The sequence below is a fragment of the Haliaeetus leucocephalus genome, unplaced genomic scaffold (assembly GCF_000737465.1).
Source record: "Haliaeetus leucocephalus isolate CR32 unplaced genomic scaffold, Haliaeetus_leucocephalus-4.0 Scaffold636, whole genome shotgun sequence".
In the NCBI taxonomy this organism is placed as follows: domain Eukaryota; kingdom Metazoa; phylum Chordata; class Aves; order Accipitriformes; family Accipitridae; genus Haliaeetus; species Haliaeetus leucocephalus.
This window is the reverse complement of record NW_010973072.1, coordinates 2,381,420-2,393,817: the sequence shown is the minus strand read 5'-3', so window position 1 is coordinate 2,393,817 and position 12,398 is coordinate 2,381,420. Positions and strand designations below refer to the sequence as shown.

At 35.5% G+C, this 12,398-nt stretch overlaps 1 protein-coding gene across 2 annotated transcripts in view; it reads right to left on the bottom strand.

Moving 5' to 3' along the window:
• The window catches only part of RBFOX1 (RNA binding protein, fox-1 homolog (C. elegans) 1), a 293,981-nt gene that overhangs the window by 98,392 nt on the left and 183,191 nt on the right, over positions 1 to 12,398 (bottom strand). For both annotated transcript variants that reach the window (XM_010578434.1, XM_010578433.1), the window contains 2 exons: positions 6,060 to 6,203; positions 3,154 to 3,207 (listed from right to left, as the gene is read on the bottom strand). In XM_010578434.1, coding sequence (XP_010576736.1) covers positions 3,154 to 3,207; positions 6,060 to 6,203 — 198 coding nt within the window. The remainder of the gene's footprint in view (positions 1 to 3,153; positions 3,208 to 6,059; positions 6,204 to 12,398) is intronic.

The following is a 12,398-nucleotide window of genomic DNA, read 5'->3' as shown; positions in this document are numbered from 1 at the left end:
TTAGGCAAATCTTTAATTTTACCTAGCTGACACAGAAACTCCATCACAGAACATAGATTCATTCATCACACATTCAAATACCTACAAAAATATGTTAACATTCATTTTATATGCAGCTGATTCAACAGCTACTTTAGCTTAGAATACTATGTATTTTATTAACTGGTAATGTAAATTTCTGCTTTTTATATTTAAAGTCAGTCAAGTGATTTAATAATAGCCAAGTTAGTATAAGAGAAGGTTCTGCTTTAATTTGGGAGGTGCTTTGGAGCTCTTCTTATTTGAAGGAATATATCTTAATACAATATATACTAGGTATATATTACTACATATACACACAAACAGATTTATGAAAGTATGTATGTAGTATGTAGCTGTATAGAGCATTAATTTACAACTGTAAAGAAATGGTACTTGTTGACGTTCTTGTATCTTTGCAGCCTTGCAGTTGTGCCCAAGACACAAGCCATTCGCAGCTCCATGGAGAGCTTCAGTGTTGAAACAGCACAGTAGCATTAAAATATCCACAATAATGGAAGCTATATTTCAAATTGTCCTTCCAAGATGAGTGGTAAATGCAGAGAAACGTAAGTTACCAGCAATTTTTAATGTTACTTGAATCAACTGCTTCAAGAATTGGCAAAGGTAAGCCTCATTTATTTAACACAGGTTGTAAGAAAGATCTACACCAAAACAATACTGAAATTCTTGCAATTCTTATAAAGAGTTTCAAAAGTCATCAGTGTTGCCATACAATTCTAGCAAAGTTATCTTAATTAGTATTATGCCCCCAAACAAACAGAAATTTGTAGTATGAAACTTGTGTTATTTTAGGGTTTCTTTTATGGAAAGACGCCTTTCTGCAAAATTATTTTATACTGCATTGTGGTGCTGCAGCATTAAGTTTTTTGAATATGCAATTCCATTTTTCTTAATTATTATGGCATGAAAATGAGCTTAATTCTGATGTTTTTGCAAGAATCTTTTTAAACATTAATTATTGGACTACAAAGAAATAAACAAAGAGAAACAAAAAAAATTTCTAGCAATTCTTTTATGCCAAACTGCAGCTAGAAACAACTTTGAATTTTGATCCTGCAAACTTTTTTACCTGTACTCAGTTTGAGACCACTTAGTAGTCCTTTCAGTTTCAGTGGGATTTTATGAATACATAGATAAGCACTGCCAGGAATGGGACTTTAATCTGGTGCATCTTAAATCCTACAGAATGGACATGAAATGATCAGATTAAAAAAAAAAAAGGAAAAAAAAAATATGATGTTCTTATTCCTAATCCTATTTTTTAACTTTTTATTTAGTTGAGAGAATCATAGGGTACTTCTGCAAATCAACATACTATGTAGCTATACCTGAAATAACTCTAAACAAGATGAGAAGCAGCATACGTAAGCAATGAGATGCATCACAAAACTGCTTTAAGTATCTTCAGCAGTTTAATCAGAGCCAGCCTGGATGCACCAACACAGCACTGGATAGTGTAGAAGTATTTAATAAGAATAGGTCTTAGAGTCTCTAACACTATGTAGTGACATTACAAGCCTACCTAGGAAAACCTCTTCCTTGGGAAATCCTTTCTAGGAGTTTTTTAGCACAAGGCACTGGGATATTTGCACTACTGCAAGATCACTGTTAAAAAAAATCAGTTCAGAAATACCTCCTCACCCCATCCCACAAATACTTTAAAAAAGCCTTATACTTATGCAGTCTGATGCAAACGTGGTGGTTAAAAGTCCTACATGTATAAGATCTAATGGCTAAACAAATGCATAGACCACCACCGTGACGTGTGTACTCAGTTCCACCCCATCTTCAACAGAACCAACCAAAGGTGGCAAGTGTCCCACACTTGTCTTTTGACATTTGACAAATGTCTTTTGACATTTATGATACTATCCAGCAGAAGCAGGTTCTGGACAATATACATCTTTTGCAAACACTACTGAACAGCCAAAATTTAACGATAATAAATTTCAGCCAGAGTAGGAGACTCTAAGCGACAAAATGCCATACATTTTGGTTGTTTACTGAAAAGGTGGTAAATGTTCCAATTGGGTTTGGGCTAGCAGGCAAGGGTACTAAAATTAATGAATGTTAGAATAATTTTGGAATATCAACCAGGAAATTTCAGCCTTTTTTTTTTTTTTTTTTTTTTAAAGGTGATGGCTTTAACTTTAGAATACAAACACATTAAGGGAAAAACTAACAGAATTAAAATATATCTGATTTAAGAGAGATTTATGATATATCTGATTCTTAAAAAAGGACAGATTACAGTATGCCTATAACAGGAAAAGAATTCCATCGCTAATAATAAATCATATATGAGAGTTGCAGAAAGACTGAAACATTGGTGGATAAACATTCTAGTGTGTCTGCCATGGCAGGAAAAGGAAAAGGTATCATGCACATGACATACACATAAACCCTGACAGTGCAGCTGATATCATAGTTGAAGCATACTGGGCTACAGTTTTCCACCAGGTAATGATGCTAATGCAGTCATAGCCTTTCTATCTTGCTTTATTTCTTAAATATTGACTAAATTGAAGTATGCATTTAAGGCAAAGTAATTTTCAGAAAAAAATTAAATGTTTGCAATACAATAAGAACTCTTTTAATCAAATAAATGTTAAAATAGATTGTTTTCAAAGGGTTGGTGTACTGAAGCTTTAACTAAAGAGGAAAACATCTGCACTTAGATTATCTGGAACAATCACATATTTTCTCAGCTAATTACTAAAGAGGATAGTTATTAGGTATCATTATCATCTTTCATTTCAACAGGGGAAAAAATACCTGTACTAATACAAACCTGCCTACAAACATCTGTAAGTATGGACTCATCTTATAAAATAAACAAGGTAATTACCCTTGAAGAATAAAGACAGCAGAAATCAACGTTCCCATAAAACAGATGACAGTTTGGAGTAGCTAAAATTACCCCCTTTAAGAGATATAAAATGAGTCCAATGATTTTCATGCTACTTAGGAAACTGAATGACAGCTCAGAAGATGTTTTCACTAACATGGAATTTCAGGTGTTATTTTTTACAGCAGTGCAGTTGTTTCCTTTTACTCATAAAAATATTTTAAACAAATTAAAAAATTCCATGGGTGAATTAAACTGCTTACCTTTGAGCCTCGCTCATTAAAAATAATTTCAACATCTAAGATTTTACCAAATTGCTGCAAAGAAATAGAAAAGTTACATGAAAATAAGATAACTTCAACACTTCAATCATATACAGTACAAATGTTTGTTTCAGAAAATGGTGCCCCACATAAAAAAGTTAAAGAATATAAAACCAAAAATAGTCAAGCAGCAAAAAAGTCACACTGAAGAGGAGTGAGATCAATATTACAACTAAATCGCATGTATCATTACACTTGTCGCTATCATTCCACATATGCATTTATGAACTTTAAGTTCAGTGACACCACCTGACAAAAAAGAAATCATCATTAGACTGTGATCACAGTGAAGTGAAAGTTCCAAATTTCTTTTTTTTTTATTTTGTCTTTGCACACAGTAGGTTACTTCTTTGTGATCCATTCAGTCCAGCTGCCATCACCTTTTTTTTTTTATATGTAATACGCTACTGGTTTACTTTGCTTGGAGTGTAATAAGCATCACTACCAAGACAGGATTAATGGCTGCCTTAACATTGCCGCCCTCTGGTCATCCTTCCCTCTGAAGAACCTTTGTTTCAGAAGACCTTTTGCAGCTGCTTTCCAGGACAGGTAAAACAATTTGGTTACTTCTGCTTTACAGGAATGAGATTAAACCAGCTGGGAGTTTTGTTGCTGGCTTCAAGGAGTGAGGATTTCTCTCCACCCTTGCTGAAAAGGGATAATCATTCCTCCCTAAGCAATTCTTGTCTTACTAGAGTATAACTTGGAAAACTGGAATGGATACTTACTTGTTGGGGATTTTTCCCTGCTCAGAATTGAACTTCTATGATAATATTAGTAGTATCCGTCACTACTGTTGACCTTAAAATAACACTCACAATCATCTAGGCATTGTTCACACACACAAAACTTGACCACAGTTGCTATCCCAAAGAAAAAGGCTCTACTGGATTTGTCTTAGTAAGAGAATAAATGTTTGACTCAGGCAGCATTTAGTTAGAATGCTTTCCGATATGACACATTTTGTGATGTGACACTCTACTGTATCAGTGGGTTGTTTCTGTCATTTCATATGTCATTAACGTACAGTATGGATCAGTGTTAACACCGATAAGTGACACAATATATTAAACAAAGAGGCAGAAATTAGAGGCAGGCAAATGAAGAGTAATCTGACAAGAGTCCAAGAAACTGCAGAAATGAGCCTATACTCCAGTCTTTTAAGATATAATAAACACTTTCAGGCTAGAAGGACAGTATTCCCTCTCTAGCTTTCAACTTGGTTATGAAAAATCAACCATCATTTGTTATCCCTTGGCTTATTTTATGTTCTTGCATTCACCATTTAATTAACATTTTAACTGCAACTTTAGCCTATAAGCAGACAATGACTTAAGATTTAAACAATCCTCTGTTGTATTTATGTCCATGTAAAAAGATCACCTGTTATGTGTATAATATGGTCATGATGCAGCATTACTATATTTCGTATCAGGTACTTCAACTCACACTTGCAGAAACTTTATTTTTCTATCAATTCAGAAGCTAAAAGTTTACTGTTACCACATCATTCTAAAGCTGGAAAACTCTAGCCATTCTCAGTGTTAGTCTTTTGAGACCTAAGACTTAGAAATATTGAAAAAAAAAAATGTTTTTATTCGCTTACAAATTACTACAATACCTCAAAAAACCCACCCCAATCCTTTCATTTAAAGTACTTTCAAATAAAATCCATCTATTTTAAGTGGTTTGTTTAATTTAAATAAATTTACATATTTTTCTCTAGAGGGTTAATTATTATGCCTTCTGCTATTTTGCTGATGAGCTACAAGCTGCATTTCGGGGAGGTTACTTGTAGCGAGCCAGATACAGCAAAACAGTCACTCTCATTTCCCAGTACTATACCAGGATTCTTTTTCCAGTGACTGTTTCCTTCACTTCATAGAAATAAATACTGAAAACCACAAGGTCTTAATTCACATACAAAGACATTAGAAAAACTTTAAAATCTGAACTGAACATGAAAGATGGAGATAAGTATAGTGCCATTAAGTACTTGATGCTGCACTCTATAAAAAACTGTAACGCAGAGGAGAATTAAGTTTTAGTGAGTCAGAAATAAGAAAGCAAGAGTAACAAAAATGCTCAAGAGTACTAACTTGGAAAAGGAAAAGCTGGGTTCTAATAGCTGATGAAGTACTATTTCTAGATTTTATTTAGTGACATTTCAAAATAACCCAAGAGTTCTTGGAGCAGGGAGAAGAAACCTGGTCTAACCTCTCACAGTTATGAGCCTAGAATCAATGGCACCTATGAGATGTGTGAAACACAGCCGATGCACTTGAAGGTAGCTAACAGCTTGGGTAAAAGCAAAAAATTGAGAGACTTACAGACAAATACTGGCAAAAACTTTAGAAGCTTACAGACCTACAATACCTGTGAGGATGGGTCAGGATTCCTACTCCTGGGCTTCCTGCTTAAATTCAGCCCATGTCTTACTTCTGTAGATTTGGGTCCCTTGCTCCTGAGGTCAGTCATTGACTTTTTTACATCATGCTTTCCAAAATCCATAAATACAGCCATATAAATCCAGATTTGCATTGCACAACTATACATGTATTCAATATTTTAAGCCAACATAGATAGCTTTTTTTTGAATGTAATACAAAACAACACAATACATAGAACACACCCATCTGTATCACATACAGTAGAATCAGTAGTATTTCTTTTCCCAATTGTGGCTAGCAAATCAGATGTTTAGTTATGAATAAATGAAAAGAGAGTCTTTACTGAAAATGGTTAAACAGCCTAAATCAGAGATACTGCTCTCACAGCTGACTATAATATAAAATACCTATTGCAATGCAAATATAAAAAAGCATAAATAAAGTATGAGTACTTACACCAAACATTTGTCTAAGATCTGGATCCCGGAATCTGAATGGTATATTTGAGACGTGAAGCCGTTTTGGCTGTGATTTGTTTTCTGTGTTTTCAGAAGATTGTGTCTGTTGCTGGCCATCGGTCTGTGCTGCATCATCTGTCTGCTAAAAGGGTAAAGCAAAATAAAGCACATTGTAAGTATTTCTGCTATTTTTATCATAAAGTTGTGGGCTTAAAATCTCAAAAAAAGACGACTAAAAAGGAATTAAATCTGCTCAAAGGTACTGACAAATACTAGAATTTGAAATACATGAAAATCAAATCAATTTCTGTATCTGTCTCAACAGTATACAGTTTCAGTGATATTTTTAATATGTATTTGGAATAAACTGGAGAATAGGAAGGAGATTATTATTTGTTGATTTTCTTAGCTTCTTTTAAAAAATGAAGTAATATGTCTCCCTATATTATAAGACTGTTGAAACCCCTTTAACCTCATCAGTGTTTGCCAATGGAAGAAACTGAATCTCCATGTCCACGTAGCAGCCTACTTGCAGAAGCAAGCTGTACACTTTCAAGATTAGTACTTTCATTCAGGGGCCATTGGGACTTCTACACAGGAGGTAGGTAACACATCACATCCTAGTTGCTATTTCATAAGCAGTGCTGATGGGCACCAGAGGGTCATTTTGTCCAGATAAATGGTCACTATTATGGAAAAGACCTTGAGTTTTGATAGGGAACAGAAATACAATCAGTGGTGAAGGTTGCCTGACATAAAAGTGAGACCCAGAAACAAAGTTTTACAGATTTTCTTTCTCACCAAAATAAGATCATATCATGGTACTTCTTACAGGGATACTGTTCCCTAGTTTTAAAATGCTATTTTATAATTGAAGGACATGGCTGTGTATTACAATTTAACAAACAATTATAAACACCTAGAGAGATTAGGAAAAAAACATAACGTCCTTCATCCAAAAAGTAAAATGAACCAATGCTGGTCTATCAGTATATTATAGAAATTTCTCATCTGTTTTCTGTAATTATATCATACAGTGCCTAATTAATCACTGCAGGTACAGCACAAATTCACTAGAAAAATATTTTGCATAGTTATTTTCTTTTGTACTGGTGGAGGGGATTTGGAAGAAAAGAAGAGGAAAGAAAAGTTGAATGAAACTACAAGGACCATCTTACAACTGTTACTCTATTTTCTCTGTTCTTCCTTTTCCTTATGACCATATTCATCTTCCAAGTATTCATTTTTCTCTCGTGTCCTAATGTTACAGTTCAGTTTGTCTTTCTGACTTTTTTAATTTAAAAAAAATAAATGAAGAAATCTCCCATTTCCTGCTAGTATCAAATTTCTTTTAAGAGACAACAGTTGAAGCAAAATAAAAACAGTTAAATAAAATAAACCTTACCACACAGTTTTAGTACCAATAAGCCTGTTAAGGAGGAAGCAAAACAACTCGAACAGAATACATCATTTACATCAGCAATTATTACATATAAATTTAATTCTAGCAAGTTAAATTCAACATCATCTTCCCCAGTAAATGCAAATGTTCTCAAATTCAACGTACAAATATCTACAATTTCCTGTATTGCCTATACTTCTGTGCTAAGAACATTTTACAAATAAAGGTCCTTATCATTTCTGCAGAAGCATCAGTTCATCAGCAGTGCCTACTTTTCACGGGGTACGATGATACTCATACACAAATACAAACTTTTGTGTGCACTAAAGAAGGACTTTCAAGTGATCCAAGCAAGGAACTGGGAACAGCTCAAGTGTAAACCTAAAACTGAGACCGTGTCACCACATCTCTTCAGCTGCTACTCCCTGCACTCACAGACAGGGTCCCACAAATTAAACAGTTCTTCTTTACAAATTTCTAGTGACTTAAATACTAAACATGGTATATAGCTGTTAAGAGACAAAAACATATTCCATGCCATTGTGGTTTAACCCCAGCCAGCAACTAAGCACCACACAGCCACTCACACACTTCCCACCCACCCAGTAGGATGGAGGAGGGAATTGGAAAAAAAAAAAGTAAAACTCGTGGGTTGAGACAAGAACAGTTTAATAGAATGAAAAAGAAACTAATAATGATAACGATAACAATAATAAAAAAAGAATTGGAATATACAGAACAAGTGATGCACAATACAATTGCTCACCACTCTCTGACCGATGCCCAGTTAGTTCCCAAGCAGCAACCCCCCCAGGCCAACTCCCCCCGGTTTATATACTGGGCATGACGTCCCATGGTATGGAATACCCCTCTGGCCAGTTTGGGTCAGCTGCCCTGGCTGTGTCCCTTCCCAACCCCTTGTGCCCCTCCAGCCGTCTCGCTGGCTGGGCATGAGAAGCTGAAAAGTCCTTGACTTAGTAGAAACACAATGTAGCAACAACTGAAAACATCATCCTGTTATCAACATTCTTCTCATACCGAACCCAAAACATAGCACTGTACCAGCTACTAGGAAGACAGTTAACTCTATCCCAGCTGAAACCAGGACAGTATCTCTTCCTATCTAAAACCAACTCAAAAATTTAAAATTTAGATTTTGGGCAACTGTTCCATCCATAGACACCACAGAGATTACTTTATACCTTCAGGCCTTAAAAAGAGAGAAATATGAAGGCAATTTGGTATATGAGAGCAGGTGGGGGACAAGGGACTGGAAACTTGAAATACAACACTCCAGAAGAATTTAAGGTCAATTAGATTAATCTGAAGAGAATTAAAGAATTCTGAAGGTGCTGTTTAGTTTCAGGAACAAAGGCTGCCCCAGGAAGAAATTATATAATCTATGTACTGTATAAATGCAAATTGGAGAAAGTAATTCTGTTCATTGTATTAATATAAATGATGAGAAACAAGAAGTAGGAGGGTTGAACAGTGCACTACTAGCATGCCAAAACATTAGGAGCATGTTCCACACCAGGAAGCTGAACAGATATATTGCCATCAAAAAGCCAGTGAGGTTTCTGAATATGATGCTAAAATGAAGGAGCTATAAATTATGGGTGAAGTGGGTAAATCCAGGTACTATTATTTTCTGGGTATTTCTTTTTGATTTTACCACCTTTGCTCACAGAAGCCTGAAATTTACAGTTTCAGCAAAGCATGTCTCAGAGTTTGGGCAGTGAGGACTAAAAACCAGAAACTTCAGAAAGTCACTGTCATCAAAGATTCATACCTGTAAACATCCTTAAAGAAGTCTGTGGCAGAATTAACAGAGCTAAACCATTTACAATGTATTAAAAGGCTTGACAACATAACAGTCTCTTTACAAAGTGTATTATCATCCTAAAACCTATGGATGTGCCTAGGATATCCTAGGAGAAGGATAACTGCAAATTGAAATTGGAATGTGAAGCTTATACAAAAATTTCTAAGTAACACCAAGGAGGTAAAATACACATAGGACAGAGGACAGGCTGGATTTTGCAAAATCCCAGAAAGGAACATTTCAAAGCACTGTGGACTCAAAGAGCTAGAATGCAATTTTACTTAAACATATATAATACATTTCAAGAGAATATTTTCATTGCTAGAGGATCTAAAGACCAGTGGTTGATATCTCTTCAAAAATTAATTGAAGTTAGCATAGGACATTAGCCTTGCTACGCCCCTGCAGTCCTGTATGCAATCAGTACAAGTCCTGATCTGTTATGGGTTTGGTCTCTTTCAATACCCTCTCCTGACTCAATCAAGCAAATTAGTATGCCTTCTGCAAAACAAATAAATAAATAACCCCCCTAAGCTTTATCATTAAACAGAAATTACATAAAAGGGAGCATAGTCTGTGTATTTTTTTCACACGTGATATAATTTTTTGAGTACAAAGCTGTATCAGAGTTACCTTCACTTATCAAAAAGTCATTAATTTAACTTTGTGAAGAGATCACAATTCATAACCCAACCATTCAACACATTTTACCACTGGAACTATCTGCTATCTGGTGGTCCTTGCTTTTCCTTGTGTGTGTACTGGTTTTTTTTCCTATAGAAGATGGCAATGTAAATTCATATACAACTTGTAATCCATTATAATCTCGTTTATGGAACTGCTCTCTAACCAGTGATTTTTCATGCTGTATTTGTGCAGTTTGTTGTTACCGTGTAAACACCCTGCATCTGATGTTTTTGAATAGCATCTTATTTTTCCAGACAAAACCTACAATTTACCAAGATTATTTTGAATTCTAATCCTGTCCTGCAATGTACTTGCAGTCCTTCCCAGCTTGACATTGTTGCAAATTTAGTAAGTGTACACTTGATTCCATCATTTCAGATCATTAATGAAAATACAGAAAAACACTGAGTCACCACAAATCCCTGCAGAACTCCTTTTAATAAATCTTCTCATTTTGATAGCAAGCTACTTCTTAAACAGTTTCTAGTTTTCCATCCAGCCTATTGTAGTTGCATGTTTACTGTATTTCCCAGCTTGCTTAAAAGCAGGTCTTGTGTGAAAGTGTCAAAGCCTTATGAAAAGCAAAATACAACATTCAAGGCTCTTCCTTTGTCTACAAGGCCACTGTAGAAGTAAAAGACTGTATCTTTTTGACAAATTTGTGCTGATGGCTATTCTTCTTGTACATTCAGGTGTTAAAAAAGCAATGTGCATTTACTTGTTCCAGTATTTTCCCAGGACTGAAACTCTGATAATAGCACATCCCTTTAGCCTATATAATCAACACTTCTCTCTCCCTCCTCTAAAAAACAGCATTAGGTCTACTCTACTCCTGATCTCCAGTACCTCTGCTCATTCTCTACAAGGTAACAGAGACAGACACTAATGGCTCCAAAATATTATCAGTTTAATCTTTAAATACCTTGGAACGGAACTAATTAGAAACAGTTAACTGAAAACAAAACCCAACCCACCACACCTAACTTACCTGAATATTCTTTAATTGGTTTCTTCCCTGACAACTTTTTCTGACAGTTGGGAAATTATTGTAATCATCACCTGGCTGAGGCTGACCTCTACAGTGAAGACTCATGCAGAGGAGAAAGGTTCTCTTACCCTTCCTCCCAAGATTGCATTTCAGATTCACTCTCAGAGATTATCTCTAGCCTGGCATTAACGTCAGGTTCTCCACTGTGGCTCGAATCTCGTCCAGAAGAACCCCTCTTCTGGTTGCCTTTTGTACATGCAGTTGCAGAACTTGTCACCAGTATATTCCAATAGCAATCTCAACTGGCAGGCCGGCTACAGGAAGCACCAAATCGCCTCAAATCCCTATTATTCATTTTAGTACTGCACCTCCAGTTGCTGACTAAAGATCTCATCCACTGAATCTTACCAGCTGGAGGTCTATAATAATTTTCAGAACAAAGAGGTCCTTTTTCATAAAGTCATAGAATTTTCTCCTCTAATAGCTATCCAGAGACCTTTAAGGGTCTCTCTCCTTCTGCAGTTGTGACCTTGGATAAGGCAACTCCTTAAATTACAAGGGAACAATTCCTTTCTTGTCTCTCTTCCTAATCAAAATTCACAACTTTATTTTCAACAGGATATTAGTTTTTGCAGGTATGAATGTTCAATAGAATTTTGATGGGGTTTATGGCACTTCATGCCTTTTTATTGTGACGTAATTGGTTGCAACGGCATCATGTGAGTACAATGTGGTCCAGTGTAGCCACAACGTACCACCGCGGGTGTGGACGTGGTACAATGTTTATTACAGGGCACCAGTAAATACCCCAAAACAGACTGCTTCCATTAACAAAGCCTGAGGTATGGAATTTCTATGAGACTGCAAAATTCCTAAACTTTTCTAGAAGCCTATATCATGCTTCGTAACTGTTAAAACTATTTAAAAAAAAAATCCAAATAATTTAAAAAGAAACTGTTTTTCTAAACAGGTAAACCAAGAAGTAAAGCTACGAATGCACTGGGAGCTGAAAGCACTTGGTAATACAGACCCTTAGTGCTATAGAAATCAATGGTAACCGTAGGTTCTTGGCACCCTTGAAAATTACTACAGATTGGCTTTTTTCCTATGCATGTCAGTCAGCACTGTATCAGGTTAGTTTGTAGCTCTGAGGTTTAAGGTGTTATTTGTCATCTTCACCGAAAGGTCATTTCCACCAATTTGCTGTATGACTTTTTTTCTGGTTCCACTGAGAACATATTTCTAATTTAAAAAACCTAATAAACAGTTACATATTTTAGCAGATTATTGATGAGTATTGCCTGGAGGGATCCACAGGATGAGAACTTTGGCATCTTATTGACTATAAAATGACAGACACTGCTACAAAATCTTATTTATGTAAAAAACATTTGCTATGGATATTTATTAACACACAATTGCACACAATCGCAAG